General features: G+C 41.2%; 1 protein-coding gene across 1 annotated transcript; it reads right to left on the reverse strand.

Annotated features, from left to right (window-relative positions):
- Window positions 1-180: 180 nt before the first annotated feature.
- ACADL (acyl-CoA dehydrogenase long chain) lies at window positions 181-17,424 on the reverse strand. Its single transcript, XM_033008973.2, has 11 exons — window positions 17,294-17,424; window positions 15,028-15,189; window positions 12,658-12,795; window positions 12,047-12,211; window positions 11,007-11,073; window positions 9,538-9,702; window positions 8,755-8,856; window positions 7,346-7,459; window positions 5,014-5,141; window positions 2,793-2,879; window positions 181-903 (listed from the first exon to the last, which is right to left on the reverse strand). The coding sequence occupies exons 1-11, from the start codon at window positions 17,365-17,367 to the stop codon at window positions 810-812; spliced, it is 1,296 nt and encodes a 431-aa protein (XP_032864864.2). The 5' UTR covers window positions 17,368-17,424; the 3' UTR covers window positions 181-809.
- Window positions 17,425-18,289: the final 865 nt, after the last annotated feature.

Consider the following 18,289-nt stretch of genomic DNA (forward strand, 5'->3'; position numbering starts at 1 on the left):
AAGCCACCAAAATCTTTTCAAGCAGGTTTAGCTGGGTTAACTTGGAAAGCTTTGAAAAATTTTCACCAGCGTCCCCTTCCCTTCCTCAGAACTTCCCCTCAAAGCCCTGAGGTGAATGTGGGTGTGGGGGAAGCATCTGGTTCTCCCTCAAGCTTTGAAGTAATGCAGACAACCCTGAGATTGCATAGAAATGCTTTATTACATTTATGTGAACAAAGTAATTAAAATAAGGCATTCTGGGTTACATGTAAATATAGCAGCCAGTGGTATACTCCCCCCCTCTACAGCAGCTAACTGCTATGCAGCAAGCAGGTGTACAGTGAGAGTAGCAAAAGTTTCTAGTTCTACTTTGACACGGTGATACTTGTCAAGAGGAAATACAAATTCAAAGTTACATTAACATTTAACTCTTATTTCTTAAGAATGTGGCTTCTCTGGAGAAGAGATTCAGTTCTAAAGAGCGAGAGTGGGATTCAATATAACGGCATCAAGTCTAAATGACCAAGATGCCCAATAATATTCCAGGCACAAAATTGCCTTTCACTACCAGAACTTTTGGAATCCTGAGAATTACTCTGTGTTGTCCAAAGATATTTAATTTGCAAGTTCATTAAATATTAGATACCCTGCATGAGCACACCGTTGTTAGTAACAGGTTTGTGGTTTTTTTTTTTTTTTTAAATAGTGTCACTTCCTTGAAAGAATACGATACTCCACATTTATTTTACTTACACTGTGATGTCTGATTTTATGCCATATATTAATATGAAAGGATTCTGGAAGTCTCTTCAAAGTAGCAAGTATCTGCCCTACTTGTCACCGACAATGTTTCGAGCAATAAGCTCTTTCATTATTTCATTGGTACCACCATAGATTGGCTGAACACGGGCATCCACAAATGCTCTGACGGGAAAACAAAACAAAAGGAAAGATTAAAAACAACTCATCAGAATGGACATACAATCAAAAGAAAAAGATATCAGGTTTTATCTTTGAAGATCCCTCTTTTCAAAGTATGCTATTCCCATTTTTATAGAGGTTCACATTTTCAAAGAGATTTCAAACACCTGAAATATCTCACCTTTCCAAGGTACCGTGCCTGGCCAGGAATTGGGTCAGTATCTCTTCCCTGTTTTTTTTGTTTACATTGTAAAGTCTCCACTATCCCCCCTAACTAAACAAAAATAAAGAAAAGCTCTATCAAACCAGACTCCTACCTGTTTTACCCCACCAGTTCTTGTTCCCTCCTTTCCTCACGTCACCTGAGCATTAACACAACTCCAGACACCAAAGCCCCCATTCACCCACCACACACATCCTGCAGAATCGCACACCTGCATGAACAGCAAGACCCAGCTGCCTCGTTGTTGTGAACAAACAACTCCTGCAGAGCCAAACTGATAGTTATCGTGGTAATTTGCTCTAATGCCCTGGCCTGTCTGGTCCTGTCAAGACACCGCTAACGGTGCTGTCCGTTCTTTGAGGTAGGATTCGGACACCTTGGGATGAAAAGAAAGTGCCAACTGGTTTCACATCAGCTGGCTAGAGCTTTCTACTGACACCAGCTCCAGCCCCATTTGGGCCAGCAGCCGAAGAGCTGCATGCAGCCAAACCATTTCCAGCCTCATGCTGGAACCAGCCCCAGTACATGCACAGCTGGTGACAGCACACAGGACGATGACAGTGTGCTTTTCCATCTTAATTCTGCTTCATTATACGGAGACCAGCCCAGGAGCAATGCGGCATTCTCTGGAAACACACGTTGCTGAACCATGGGGATAATAAAACCCTGTATGGACAACTACTGCACGTACAGATAAGCAGAGGTTCGAGGACACCCTGAATAGGGCTTGCTGGCCTTCCTAATTTAGTAAGATAGGCTGCAGAACACTCACAAATTACACTCATTAAAAACACGCAGGAAAATGTTATTTTAAAGCAACATTTCATATTCTTAATGTCTTCAGAATTAAAAAAAAAATAATAATCTTAAGCCTACTCAAAAAAATTAGTTTAATTTATCTGCTTATGACAACTGCACAGCAGTCCTGGTTTTGGTCTTTCTACTGTCAGATTACCCCTCCTTTTTTGGTGCTGTTTTTATTAAAAAAACCCAAACAAACAACAACAACAACAACAACAAACAAACAAAACAAAAAAAAACCCACCACAGAACTCTACTTAGCATGGCAAATGGCATGTACACAAAAGGAAACACATCTTCACAGATAATACACAAGGAAATATATAAAAAGAACTCCATAAACGTCCCTAAAGTCATAAAAGAAGCAAAAAAATTGAAATGGCAAATTCCTCTTTCTACATATAAATCTCTTAGCTTTTTAATTTAAAAGGTTTAAAAAAATCTGAATGTAGCCAGTCATACTCTTGATTAGGCAATTTGTTATTTTGTGGTATTACAAAAGATTTAGGTTGACCAACACGTTTTCTTTCCTTCATATGTATGCATTTAATTTCAGATAAAATACATAATCTAGCTCCCTCATTTTTATTTTTACATTGCCTCTCTGTTTTTTAAATTAACATCTTATTCTAGAAAAGTAACTTCTCTTTTGTGAAAAAATACTAACAGCTTATGAATTATTTGGAGAATCAAAACAAAGCCTTCCTGCAGACATCTGTACAGTAAATTGCCTTTCAATAAACATGATGAGAAAAGGAACAGTAAATCAGTACTAAGACAAAACAACTGACAAGTAGACATAAAGGAAGTGCCTCATTTTACTTTGCTGGTAATCTTTCATCATTCAAGTCTGAAATGTTACACTTACTTTGCAATTGGATACTCCCACATGTACCCCCATCCTCCATGCAGTTGCACACACTGAGTAGCTATGCTGTTTTGGAGATCAGAACACCTAAAATGGTCAAAAAAAAATTTGTGTTTAGAAGGATGTTATGCTGTGAAACATTATTAGAGATACAGGTAAGTTAGTAAGACAAAAATATAATCAAGCTTTTTACTCTATATAACTGATCTTAAATGCTGGCCATGAAAAAACTTTGTATTCCGAGGGACTTTTTCCTTCCTTCATGATTGGTAAGAAATACTGTTCAATTTAATGTATTAAAGATTTGTTCTCCATATGGAAGAGCTTTAGAAGGAGGAAAGCTTTCAAAACAGACAAGCTTGTTTACCTTTCTCACAGGCCAAAATATTTATTTCGTAAAGCAGGTTGATATAGTTTCTTTTCTTACCGAATCCTTCAGCTTTGTCAAAAATTAACAGCATCACAGGCTTCCCCCACACACACTCCCACTAGCAACACACCAAAATGTTCTCTGAATAGAACCATCATGTGCGGATAATTTATTTTCCCAAATAGATTTTACAGTTTTCAATTCTAAAAAATAGTCATTCTTCAACAGTACTGCTCACTGCAAAATAACATTTTAACTGCACTGAAACTTCAAGCTAAAGTTAAAAGACATGAAAAAAACACCCAATTTCCTGAGCATACAACTTTCAGAATGGCAACAGAAGAAAATAACAATTCATGTCAATTGTTTCTCATGGAAGAATCTAAGAGTCCTTTTCTCCAAACCATCCCCTCATCCAGTTAAATCCTTACAGTTTATTATACCAACTTTAAGTCTGCAGTGGTGAGTTACTGCAACTGTCTCTCCTAAATATATTTTCAAATTAATTTAGGTCTATAATACAACCTATCACCACAAAATAAAACCTACAGACCTTTCATCAGATACTAGAGATGCACAAACTATGTTTTAAAATCATTCAAAGCTTTAACTGAAATCATTGACTGTACAAAGGTTTGAGGCAAAACTAATTGAAGATAGTCTCCTGGAACATTAGGGAATAAAGCAATTCTACATTCAAGCATTTTCTAGACCATCTAAGATAGCTTTACGGAAGGGAGTCACAGGCACTCTATTATGGATATGGGAAACGCACAAAAAATTGTGGTGCTAAACAGTTGAGAGGGTGTGGGAGTTTCAAATGCCTCGCTTTGGGAAATTTGTTGAGGAAGTAAGTCTACATATCTGAGCTGGCACTACTTGTTTCCTCCTCCTCCAAACTGAATGCCTCCGCTTACGTACCTGGTACTTCTAGGTAATCAGTGCCAGGAATGGCACTCAATCAAAATCCTTCCTTTCACTGCAAATACTCTCTTTGAATTCCCTTAGTATTTTCTGTTCATTTCCTCCATACTTATTTTAAGAAGTCTAGAATGTGTAAACTTGTGCCCCTTCCATAAAATTATTTGTTCATGTCTGATGCGCTTTTTTCTCCCATCTTTGCAAGCAAAATAAAACTATACGAATTCTTGTGCCGCTATCCTAGATGCTTCTCATCCAGCTTTCTCTGGTTAAACTTAACAGATAACACCACCAAGTACTGGGAGCAGGAGGAGGAGTTCTCGCCAGTAAAGGAAAGCACTGTTTAGTCTCAGTTACAGCAACAGCTGTAGCCAGCTATTTCTTCCCAAAACCAGATAGCTCCAAAAACTGGCTGGGCCAAACAGCTATTGCCAAGTAACATTAACTAAAAAGTTTCATATGAGCTTCAAATAAACCTGTGCTTTAAAAAAAAAACAAAAACAAAAAAAAAAACCCACACAATACAACAAACACCCACCATTTAAAAAATGAAAACCAAACCAACAAAATCAGAAAAACACCCCAGAACAATTTGCCACAGTAAAACGTAAATGTTTGTCTAAATACCAATGAAGTAGTCACTTTCACTTGCAGCTAAAGCCAGACCTGATCTTGTTATTAATGGAAGCCTATTTTAAAAGCATGCTATTATTTTGAAATTGATCTGTTTAACCAACACTGGTTTTCAGTGTAACTAAGATTTTTGTTGACTACATGATTAAAGCTAGTGGTCTCTATTAGAAGCTGACGTTATTATTAATCAGATGGTAATTTTATCTCTTCATTAGATCTGAACAGTTCAGTGTTTTCATCATTAGACTCCTGTCAAGATCATGCAAGTAACACTTCCAAATTACTTCAACCACATACCAATACTTTGCCATGGAAGCTGTGGAGGAGTCCAGACGTTTATCTGCATGCAGCTGCAAACAGTTGTCCATAAAAGCTCGGCCCACGCAAATCTGCGTTTTCATTTCTGCCAACTTGTGCTGTACTGTCTTATTTTGGAAGTGGATAGAGGAGGCAGAGGGAAGACACAGCAGAATTAGTACAGTTTTTAAGTGATATTTGAAGTAGGAAATGGAGCATTTTCTAAAATGATTTCTGTTAGAAATCACCATTTCAAACAACTCTGGCTCTGTACACCAGAAGACAGCTTACTTTCCACACAATTATGCCTTTACCAATCTTAATAGAGAAAATTACTGCCCTTTATTTCTCAAGACCAACACAAAACACGACCTGAAGAAAAAAACCCCAAGAGCCTGAAAACAAATTCCTAGAGAGTGAAGAGGGGTAGGCACTGGGTGCTCTGTCACTCTCAGCTCCCTCTTGTGGGGGAATGTCCTTTCACTGTATAGAGACACTAATTTCCACAATTAATAACATTTCACCATCTATCAAATGCTTTTTCTATGCATTCTGTTATTCAGAGTTTAAGTCATACGCAAAGAGACACAAGCCAAAACAAAGGAAATTTTTAACCATTAGAAAGTCTTTCAACACTGAGTTCTGTCACATTGGAAAGGAGTTTCTAGATAGAAGAGGTTTAAAAAAAAATAAAAATATCCATAGCTAAGGTTATGAAAAAACAGACCAGGCAAGCATTCGACCATCTTCTTGTAATTCTGGTAGAGGGGATAAAAACACCAGGCAGTAACAACACTTCTTTCAAATCTCACAGTACTAAAATTGTATGCAATAAAAAAATCTTCTTACTTCCCTTGACAATAAATATAATGGACTAGTCTACTATTACAAAGAAAAGATTTGATTTCAAACACTGTACTGTGGCATGACTAAATGAATTAGGCAAGGCAGAGCTCTAATTAGAAAAGATTTTTGATTATATGCACATTCTAGCCATCAGCAACAAAAAGGAAACTGAAAAGGTAAGCAAGAGTGGATTATTTTGGCAAAAATAATATACTTTATGAAGTTTATTGACCACCTGGTGGTTGGCAGTGGGTTAATCTAAAAAAGATTATTTTGGAGGTCTCTGCAGAGTGAACTATTATAATTAGGAAACATCCCTTACCTACATTTAATAAAAGGTAAAATATATTTCTTTTGTGTTAAAGCTGCACACTGCACATACTAAATTCCATCTGGAATTACGGATTTCTGAATGTTAACTTTAAAACACAGATGAAGATCATAATTTCCTGAAAGATACCTAGCATTCCAGCCTCTAAAGAGCCCAATTTTGCTGCTATTCACAAGATTTGATTCTGACAAAGGAAGTCTCAAGACTTGGAAATGGATTTTTTTTTTTTTTTGTTATTTCAAAAGTTATAAATATTTATATATATTAAAAAAAAAGAAAAAAAAAGGCACCCAACATCCTCTAACCCATATGAGTCACTTCTATCCTATAAACTAAACATGCAGAAGCTTGGTCTGCTTCAGCCCTAACAGCTAATGTGGTTTTCAGGAAAGCTGGAACATCGCAGTACTGCAGAAAGCAACATCTGTTTTATGACTGCAACTAAAGAGCACAGGCATAAATGTCTCAAAACACAATTAACTACCACTGTTAGTAGTGAGGTATGCTCACAAAGAACAACACAACAGTTTTATACACAGCCACTTTGCTAGCTGAGGAATCTCATTACAATACCTGTAAAGCTCAACACAAACGCCTCTGCAGGCGTTCAGGCAGCAAGGTCACTGCCTGGCAGCCCCCACCAGCATCAGCCTTAAAGTTCATTTTTCTGCAATGCATTATGTGCAGAGGAACGCAGTACTTGCCCATGCGCCAAGCTCTTCTGCAGTCTGTAGGATTCCAGGCAGATATAGAAATACATGCAGGTGTAACAGACCCTGTGATTAGGACCTCTGACAGTAAATCACAAGCCTAAGAGCAACAGGGTAATCTTTCTTTAGCAGCAGCAAAAAGCCAGTATAGTTTCTGCCTGCATATTTCACTTCCAAAAGCAGCACTGCTGGGAGGTATCTCACTGAATCGCAAAATACATACACGTTAAGGCCTCTGTGGTGTTGGGTTTTTTTGTTATTTCTGTTTTTCAAAAATAAACGCTGGGTACGGAGGCAAACAGCAGCCACAGTCCAGCAGTGAAACCTATGCAAATACTCCTCTGAAAGCAGCCCAGTGATTTTCATTTGCTCACTGTTTCACATACACAGATGTAAAGCAAATGCACACTGGAATCTGTACACAAGTCTCCCAGTTCAAACTCACCTGCAAGTGTGCAATTGTCTTCCCAAAAGCTTTTCTTTGCTTCACATAGTTCCTTGTCTCTTCAAACATGAATTCACAACCAGCAAGAGCCATATCAGCAATTAGCAGTCTTTCCTTTTGAAACACAAATTACGGAATCTAGTTGAATTAGTCCTGCATTTCTCTGTATCAGATGCACAATTGGGACACAGATGTTCCGTGTTGTTCATTAAGGAAGGGGGGGCAGAAGTCACACTAAGTATCAAACCAGACACACAGCATTACTAAAATTAATGAGTGTGACATGTTTTGCTGCCTGAAGCTCATTTTGAAGTCTTTTCCAGGGTAATGTTCTATCACAACAATGACTCAAAAAAATAGCTACAAATCAACCACTGGACTCCTACTGACTGAAAAATTCACATCAAACTCTGTTTCAATTACTGTTTTTCACTGCTCAGTTTAAACAACAACTGTTTAAACATTTTTTAAGTTTAAAAAAAAACACCTCTTTTAAGTTGTTGTATTTAAAAATTTCAATAGGATACCTCTAGAAAAAAAAACACAAACCCTACAAAAAAACCTGGCTGTTTTTTCCTTCTTCTTAACATGTTGAAAAACAGAAACTAAGTGCAGAACAATTACTTCTAGCACCATTGAAATCATCTGATGCATCACGTTGAACCTGTTCATGAGTGCATCTATTTCTTTAAAGCACTAAAAGATTTCCTTTGATCATGTTACGTATTTACTCACAGTATAAAACTAAATAAGCATGATCCCTACCAGATGAGGCCAATACAAAGTCATAGTTCTGACAAAGCACAGTCACGTTTTGAAAAACCACATTGCCTCTTTGTCCTCCCAAATAATTCTAAAACTTTGTAAACTAAGTTGTTAACTGTTATTTCCACAAGCAAGGTATTTTGTCAACTGAACAATTTCTTTACTTTGCTATATGGACAGAGTTCCTTATATCTTTAATATGCTTCTGCTAGTAGAAGAGCTAGAACAGCAGTGCTTGCTTGCTTCTTTAAAGAGAATGCTAAATTCAGACCTCTAAGCTGTATTTAATCTACTAAGCAAAGTGGTTCCATGCTAAAAGTATACAAGAAAACTGTGATATGTTCTTTTAAATATACTACCCTCAAGTTCATCAACAGCTAGTTTGTTGAATAAGAGATCTGGCTTTGAGCTGGTAGGATATCAACATTTTTACCAACGTCCAAAGAATTGAACTTTTAGCACTAGGAACTGCATACCTCAGTTAAAAAGCAGCAATATCAACACAATGTTGCCTACAGACATCCCGATTCTGAGCCGAAGGTGGCTCCCCACAGTACATAACCTAGACTAAGCCAAATTCTTGCTCTGACAAAAGTTGTTTCTGTATTCTTCCTACACACAACAAACAGTCACGTTCCTCTTACCTGAGGGAGCTCTGCCATCAGATAATAGAAGCCTTTGTTCTCTTTTCCAAGCAAGGCACTGGCTGGCAACCGCACATCTTCAAAAAACAGCTCTGCTGTGTCCTAAGAGGATTTAAAACGCAACAGTTTATAGCCCAACGTTCTCATCTCTTCATTCCACTACTTTTGCACCATTTTTTTTTGTGCTACTGTATACTTTCACTTGAAATCATAGAATCATTTATGTTGGAAGGGTCCTCCAGAGGCCATCTAGTTTATCTCCTAGTCAAAGCAGCTCCAGCAAAGCAAGCAGATGAAGGCTTTGTCCAGTTATGTTTTCCAGAACACCAAAGATCAAGGCTCCACGACCTCTCCGGGCCCCTGTTCCAGTATCTGATCACTTTTACAGTGATTTTTTTTTCTTAATACCTACTTAGAATTTTCCTTAATATAACTCGTGTCCCTTTCCATGCTTCCTTTCACTGTGTTACCCCAGGAAGAACCTGGCTCCACCATCTTGACAGCCAAGTGTTATGTAGCTAAGACAACAGTAAAGCCCCGTCCTTCCAGGCTTCTTCAGAGTGAACAAATCCAGCTTCCTCAGCCTCTCCTTGCACATCACATGCTTCAGAGTTCCACAGGCAAACTCAGCATATATACTTTGCATGTACATTGTTTGTGCTCTAAAGCCTAAGAACTAGAATAGCACCGCAGCTCCTTTTTATATTTATTTAGCTAACGCCAGGCATTAAGTGGTTTTAGACTTCCTCCAAGTCTACTACGTTAGGTGTTGTATGAACTCACTTGAGCTTTCAGGCCAATTTTGTTCAGCTTGCGTCCTTTGATGAAACCTTTTGTTCCATTTTCCACCAGGAAAAGGCTGATCCCATGAGCAGGAGATCGGGCCTCCCGGTTTGTAACCGCAACCACAATTACTACATCACTCATCCAACCATTAGTGATGAATACCTGTAAAAAACGTAACTTGGAATAAAGCAAGGAGCTAGGTGGACAGAAGTTGCAAGATATCACCAAGCGGCAGAAAAATTGCATTGACGCTTTCATGGGTGAAGTGAAAGGCAAAGTTTAAGTGTCCAAAATAATTTTAAACTTTAAGCTTTTCAAATTAAGTGTTTTGGAACAAGATCTGTTAAAGTAGGAATTAGTTTGAGAAGTACTGTGTGGGTCAGAATTAGGAAGTTAAAGAATGCACAGATCTGTTTCTTTTGCCTGCCCCATGGTAAAGAAGGAATACGGTATGAAATATAGATATTAAATGAATGCAAAGATTCTCTTTTCTAGAAGTTAAATTAGCAAGGTATAACATGTAAAATTATCAATGGCTTCTTGTCACAGCTGCTTACTGTAATTCTGTAGAATGACTCACAAACCTACCAAAGTGATCCATTTTAACTCTAGCAAAAGAAATGAGCTATCTGCCCTCCTTGGCTTTAACTGTGCTGCATGAGCAAGCATCCTTTTGACCCCCCTGTATGTATATTTGCTCACACACATTCTCACCACTTGAAATTCTGCTAAGGCCAGAAATCTCTATCAGTACCACATTATCAACAGGAGTACAAAAGAAGGGGGGAAGAAAGAAGATTAAGACACTTCATAGCTTTAAAACAAAACAAACACCCTATTGAACCCACACATCCATTTGAACATTATTTCTGCTTTCTTGCTTTTTATTATGGCAATGAATGAAGAGGTTAATGCTGCCAGCTTTGCAACAACTTGACAACACACACAGAGCATCTGATACAGCTGGGGTTTTTTTCTCCTAACATGACCAAGAGTCCTGATTAAAGATTCTACAGCTTGCATTGTGGCAACACAAGGTTTTACTCAGGCCACACTTTACAGTGGTAGTATATATATTTTGTTGTTCAACCTCAGGACTAAAAGACAGCCCTGCTTACACTAAAACCTGCTTATACTATGCAGGACTTCCTTGCCCTCTCCCCTAATTTCTTTCCAGTTTAAGGGGAAATAGGCCTTTTGATAGGGTTATTTAAAAGCTACAAAAATAACCTACTCAAACCCTTCCCTAAATTGGTCCATAAATTGCCAGCAACGGAAATATCTTAAGTCCTATAAAAAAAAGTAACTGGGAAAAAAAGACAAAAACCACAACATAACCCACAAAAAAAAAAAAAAATAACCAACCAGAAGTGAAAGGACTGAGGGGAGATACAGTGGTGTACATCTTTCACTGTCTAAATTCAGTTCCCAAAGCCTGTGAGTGGTACATATGTCTGTTCACATACCTTACTTCCATTAAGAATCCAGTCACTTCCATCCTTTTTTGCATATGTTCGTACTCCCTGCAAGTCACTAAAATGAAATTCAAAAGGTCTTTCAAGAAACCATTCCAGAAGCTGCAATTTCTATCTTGAATGCTACCCAGTATAACAAAAGGTAGATTTTATACTGTCCGGGCACAGGCTTGGTGAAAACACATACGAGGACAGTGAAGCACAGTGGAATAGCTTAGAGTATAACAAAACCACAAGCACGCTGTGGAAACAGATGATAAATCTATGCAACTGTGCAAGAGCATGAGGTCCCATTTTATTGTATCTGCTTCTGGAAGGTGGTGTAATACAAGCACTGACACCAATGGGTCAGTATTCCCTTATGCCAGTATTCCCTTATGCCAGTATCCCTTAGATGACAAATCCTAGACAAAACCAGATTGTCTGAGGAGGCTCAACCCTGCTGAGAAGGCTCTGTAAAAAGCCACTGGCAACATCCACCGTTTGCAGAAGCATGACATCAACAGGTTTTGCTCTTCGCCTGTGCCACTCGGTTTTGGAAAACTGGCCAGATCAGCTGTGTCTACTCCAAACATGTGCTGTCTGCCCTTCAATAATGATGGGCAAGAGGCACATTTCTCTGCTTAAAAGGATTCAGAGGAAAGAAAATAAGGTGTTCTGTTCCACAACAAAAGCTAATAGTAAAGTCAAGCCCTCTTTACCGAGGTATGTAATTTTCTCCTATGTTTCATATTAAAAGTATGTTCACATGACAACCATGTTAGCGACTATAAACTTGGACTACAAAAGAAAATACAAAGTATATTTGTATGTTTGCTCACAGTGGGAGGATATTGGAATGGATTCTGAACTTTAAATGACAAAGCTGTAATAAAATAATCTATAAGCAACAGTTGTTTTGAGGTACTACCTAATCTAGAATACTCTCTAGTCACTAAAATAACCACATAATCAAGAGGGTCAGGAATTTTTTCAGAGAACATCAGGTTCTGCCTACTGATTTAAGACCACTGTTTCAGTATTTAGCTTACCTGCCAGCCCCAGGTTCTGTCATGGCAATAGCTCCAATACACTTGCCTGCAACCATCTGAGGGATAAAGCGTTTAATCTGTTCTTCAGAGCCATAGTTTGCAATGTAGGGCATGACTATGTCTGAATGAAGGCTGAATCCTGGCCCAGTACAGTTAACATACATCCTTGGGGAGAGGGGAAAAAAAGAAGAAAGTTCAAACAGAAGTACTACAAAGATTTAAACACTGAACTTTACACAGCTACAATAGACCCAACAATGAAGAAAGCCCCACCACACAGAAGTCTCGGACATAATCTGAGTTTGTGGCACTTGTTATTTATAGATTGTACTTTCACAGACAAAAGAGTGCATAACTTACCAGACTAACTAAAATGCTTCCCTCAGTCACAGTGTCCTAACAGTGAAGCACAATGACATTTGTTGCTTAAACAATCATCTGGAATACTTAAAACAGGAGGGATTTACATGTATCTGAACAACTGTTTTCATTAAAAAGTTAACACCATTTTCTGTAAGCAAACATATTCCACAATGAGAACATCTTATGGAAAAAACATACAGTCTCTTGATAGTATCACTGAAATTCTCCCTGAAGCATCTAATACTTACTGCTCCTCCCAGACCACAGCTGAAGAGAGAATGTCCGCTCCGATGCCTCCATGTTTTTCAGAGATAGCAACACCAAGCAAACCCTGCTGTCCAGCCTTTTCCCAGAGCTCCCGGCTCACCTGGCCATCCTTCTCCCATCTGCAAAATGAACACAAGAACAGAGTCATGCACTGAATCCCCCATGTGCTAGTTCGTTTGTGATGGCTGCTGCTTCAGGCTAGAGCACCTGCAGCCAGGGTTCAATGCACAGAAAGAGAATTTCAGTCTCCTCAACACAGTGTGTGGGGTACAAAGACCACTGTATTTCCCAGCTGAGAAGCTGTGACTTAATAAGAGGTTATCTATTCTTCAAGTCAACAGATACTACTGGCATTACAGGGGCACCAACTACGTAACACGTTTAAACTCCTGCTTCCAACACATACCCTGACATCTCCTTAAGCCTTGTTATGAAAGGCAGTGCTGCCTATTGGTCTGAGTACCAGACCAGGATTTAGGAGATTTAGCCACAACCATCTGTATAATTACAAGCAGGTCTTTAATTTCCTGACATTCCATTCTCCCCACATACAAAAGGGGTATAACACATCAAGACTTCAATTCTACCAATAAGAAATACTTTATAAGAGTTAACACATTAGTAAATTTTTATATAAAAATTGGTCCCCGTACGCTTATTACAAGTCAGTACAGTATCTTGTTAAATTACTGCTTTAAGGTGGTTTCAGGTTTGTAAATAGGTAGTTGAGGCTTATCTGCTTACAGTTTGCAGACTTTAACACCACAGGAATCACTTACTCTTGGAAAAATAGCGCCTCTTTATGGAATTTGCCAACTCAGTAGCAAGTTGCATGGCCATTAATGGCACCGTACAGCTTTTTTTTTTTTTATAATGTTTCTTTTAAAAAAAAAATTAATCACAATTTTAAAATTATATGGTAGACAGATTATATCAGAGACACTCCTACCCTGGAAATCTTAAACAAATCTCTCTCATGACCATCTTTGCTTTTCTCCCTCCCTCACTTTCAGGGCCATTCCTGTCTCTGCTTCACCCACCGCCAAAGCTTCTCCTCCTCACAATAATCCACAACTGCAACTCACTGATGCCACACTTGTCTCTTCACATCAGCCCAGCTGATTAATATACTATGCCTGACGTCTCCTTGTTTACTTGAAAGGTGTGAGAACATAATGGTTCATAGGTCACTGAAGTGATGCAAGAACACAAGTCCAACTTGTTCCAGTCTCTCTAGGAAATCGTTGTGTCAGCAAGCTAGCAAACAGGATCTTCTGTAACCTGGAGCAGAGCCAGTACCTGTTCACAAACCTACACTAGAAGTCATTCTAATAAAAGAGAGAAAACATCTGGATTTGTGGACAGAATATGATCGTACAGTGGAAAAGCATATTACTTTGAGGTCATGGTTTGAAGATGAAAAAAAATAGTTAGCAACAACTCTGACATAAGCGGTTTCCATTGCCTCCTGCTGTTCATTTCTGCCCCAGAGCCACAACACCCCACCCACTCAATTGTGCCATCTCAACTGTTTGTGGATACACACTGTGAACCGCATCAGGAAACTCATCTAAGCAGCATGATTCAAGAATAAAGTCCTTCACTACCCCCCGTTGTTTTCACAGGAATGTTTTGCAAGTAAAGTAAAAATTTCTTAACACACTACCGCAACTTAACGCTTTCTGTTCAAAAACACGTTCTGGGTTCATTTATTTTCTTTTCCCCAACAATAATGTGATCAGATATAGCTAAAAAGGGTGAAAACGATCCTCCAGCTCTAGCTCAATGGAAGTGCGACACTTCTACTCTGTGCAGAAGATCACACATATTTCCACAGAAGCAAAAAAGATATTTTATGCAAGTTTCTCGGTAATACCTAAACCAGCTTACCATTCTATGTGTACTGTATGGGCAAAATCTACTGCAATGTAACCCAGACACGATGTCAATGCTTTTTTTGGATGACAGCAGTACAAAAGTGTGGGAACATTTGTCTCCCTTAACTCTACCCTGAAGACACTGGTGTCAGAGCTAATACTAACAAGCAGGGGCACTTTTGCTGCAACACTGCAAACTGCCATTTGTCTGTTCATAGGCCTAAAACGAGGATACCAGATTGCCTACACTGACGCTCAAAGAACGCAGTGAATTTTGATTATGTGCGATTTTTTTTTTCACATATGATTTTCATAGGCAAGCTTGTTTTAATTGAGTAAGTTTGAAATAGAAAGCTTGTAAATGAAAGCAAATATCCTGTTTATCCTGTTATATTAACGGTAAAAGCCCAGAAAGCATTTTTGGGGAAAAATACATATTATTTGGCAAACCAGAATGTTTTAGAGGTATCTTACTCTGCGTGAAAAGGCAGTACTTCTTCCTGAAAAAACTTTCTGGCACTTTCCCTGAAGATATCATGATCTGATGAGAAGATCCTCCGAGTGCCTATATCAATCAAACTCTTAGCAGAAGATGGCTCTGGGCGCTTTGTGCCATGCTGTTCAGTTTGCAGAGGACTGAAAAAAGCAAGTGAAAGTATTTGTTAGGACACAGGCACCCCCATTTACATAACCCTTTTAAAAGAAAGGAAACACCTGTGTTGTTAAACATAGTTCAAACCCCAAGTCTAGCATGCCATTAGGTGCAAAGGATACCCACCATAAATGCAAAGACTAGCATACACTGTACTTCACTGGGCTGTGAGAGGAGGTGAAGCAAGAATGGTTTGTCCTTAACAATTCAAATAAATTACAAACAATAATAATACATACATAGGTAAGAGGATAAAGTTTCTGTTCATTAGAGATACTAAAAATTATCACTGCCTTCTCCCCCTGCCATACAATCTCCAAAATGCAATTCAGCTCAACTTAAACTGAGGGTATAACTTTTTGAACAAGGAAAGTTTTTTGTGAGTTTTGTTCATTCTGAACATGCCCCCCCAAAAGGCCCAAAATTGCAAACCCATGACACTGAAAATTCACATACTCAAAATAAAAGCAAGTACAACATGGTTTGCATGCTCCAAGAGCTGCATTATACCCCGCATTGTCACATATATCTGCGTAGTTCTAACCTTTAATGTAATACTTCCTAACTTCCAGAATTTTTGTTGTACAGGAAGGCTACTCCTCCCAAAATTCTAATAAAAACATATGTAAAAATAAAATGCTTCTTTAACAAAAAAAAAAACGGTACAAAAAACGCTTTAACAAAAAAAAACTGAAACGGTAGTAAATGTCAGTAGTTGAAACCACGCATGGAAAGGATAATTATAAAACAACAAGGAAGGGTTTAATGCTTTTGGAGGGGTTTAGAATGTCAAGGATGACATAGTACTTTAGGGCTGAAATGAAAATTTGCTTCTTATATTTGTGCATTGGGTACTTTCACTTGCTTTTATTTTACTGCCACAAAACATCAGAAATTATAAATACAGACCGGAGCTATATTAAACAGAAAAGTCACTTGCTGTTTCTTTCTCAAACTTGTTCATCTCTCCTCAGTTCCTCAGCACCAGTTCCCAGCATAGCACAGTAACTGTGTAGCCTCACAGGGCTCTGCTGAGCCCACACCTACTTGTGCCATTGCTGAGACGAAGGTCTTGATGTACTGCCCCATGAAGTTACTCACACTCTTCCTGGTGCAAAGGATTAAACGCCCCTGAAACACAGACTCTGTATGTACTTGTAGTGTTATTTGGAAGAAACAGGCTACTGCAACTTGCTTGTTCAGCATTTTGTATCCTCAAACATTGGCTTCTTGTGCTAAGCACACAGTGACTCTCCCAAAAGCTCCATCTTACTTTTAAAGTTGTTTAAGATTATACTGAGCTTTATTTAAGACCGCCCTTCTGCTTAACTGCTGCTCAGAGCCCCCGTGGCCCACAGGGAACAGCCAAGCTGCTCTTTCACAACAACCACAGCCCTAGGAGACGCAACTTGTAGGCCCGAGGAGGTGTCAGCACGCTCCTGAGTTTCCACTCCCCCCAAACCCCCTTCCCCGAGCGTCCTGCGGCCGCGGGCCCACGGGTGACCGGGGCGTGTGGGCAAGGACGCGTCCGGCCCATCACCTGCTGCCACCACAGGACTTGGCATCCCCAACCGCGGCTGGCAAGTGGAGCAAAGGTCAGCCCCGTCACGGGGATGCACCGGGGGCTCCCAGGCCCGCCGGGCCCAGGCCGCAACCCCACGGCGGTTGTTTTGGGGGTTTTTTTTGAGGAAGGCGGGGGGGGCTCCAAGACCTGCTCGGGCACCAGCTGCTCCCCCACGCCCCCCGCTGCCTCCTGCGGCGCGGGCACAGGTGCACGCATAAACACGCACGCCTGTGCCTATAACCTTCCCGCCACACCTATGCAGAGCGCAGATCCATCCCCCTCCGAGTATGTACAGCGGTGCGAACGCCCGCCGCATATACACGGCCGTATAGAGGTACGCATATACGCATCTACACACAGCACGTACGACCCCACCAACGCGTAGGCCCCCACGCAGGCGGGCAAATACACACGCCCGCCCACCCTCACGGAGCGCCGCGGCGGGGGGCCCCCAAACAGGCGCCTGGGTCTCCCCCCCGCCTCTACCCCGACGCCCCCCGGCGCCAGCCCTACGCCCCGCTAACCTGGCCTGGGCAGAAAAAAGCCGAGAGCCGGCAGCCCGCAGCCACCCGCGCAGGCGAAACAACCGCACCGCCATTTTGCGCGGCGGCGGGACAGGACGGGCCGGGAGAGGAGAGGGCGGGGCGGGGCGGGGCGGGGCCGGGCCGCGCCGCCATTAAAACCTGCTGCGGGGGCGGCAGGCGGAGGCTGGTGTGGGTCCCGCCGCGTTGGTGGCGTTATTATTAGCTCGTTATTTTTTTTCCTCTTGGGTAGTCTAGCGGCGGCTTCTCGGTTCCGACAGCGTCGCTAGTTTCCTCGCCTTGTGCGGCGAGTGGGAGGGTTTCTGCTGCCCAGCGCCTCTCTCGCAACACGCACCCCTGTAGTCACCCGCGCTCCCGCCTTCCCACGGTCACAAATCCCTTCTAATACAGCTGGTCTTACAACAGGGTTACGGGGGAACGCCTGTATTATTCTTAACGTTTCTCATGGCGTTTTGAAACCCCATTGCGGAGCGAGAACAAAGGCGACTCGGGCGCGCTCGGGGAGGGTGAGGGTGCGGTGGCAGCCGGGGCGAAGGCGGCGATGGGCTCCGTGGGGCTGGTGGTGTGACTGTGCGGGGCGGGAGCCGCTCCCCTCTTTGCCGCGGGGTCGTCCCCTCAGGCCCGGGGCTATCGCCCCTCCCCGCGTGGGCTGGGAGGCTTTTGGGGGTACTGGCGCGCCGCCACCCCTGCTGAGGGACCGAATTAAGGGGTGGGAACCGGCATTCCCCTCCCCTCCGGGCCGCCCCAGGGGGTGCGCGGGGGGAGGGCAGCGCCGGGCCCGGCAGCGCCCTCAGGGTCCGTTTTGTCTGTCTCTGCCGCTCCCCGAGAGAAAACTACCCCACGGCCTCCCGGCGTCGAGGGGTTTTAGTTTGAGGAACCTGCACACATTTTAGCACTCTGTTGATGGGTTCGGGGTTGTTTTGTTTTGTTTTGTTTTTTTTTTTTTTTTGTGGGGGAGGGCTGCTTCCCGGGGGAAGG

This window comes from Tyto alba, unplaced genomic scaffold, assembly GCF_018691265.1.
Source record: "Tyto alba isolate M040663 unplaced genomic scaffold, T.alba_DEE_v4.0 Super-Scaffold_7, whole genome shotgun sequence".
NCBI classification, from domain to species: domain Eukaryota; kingdom Metazoa; phylum Chordata; class Aves; order Strigiformes; family Tytonidae; genus Tyto; species Tyto alba.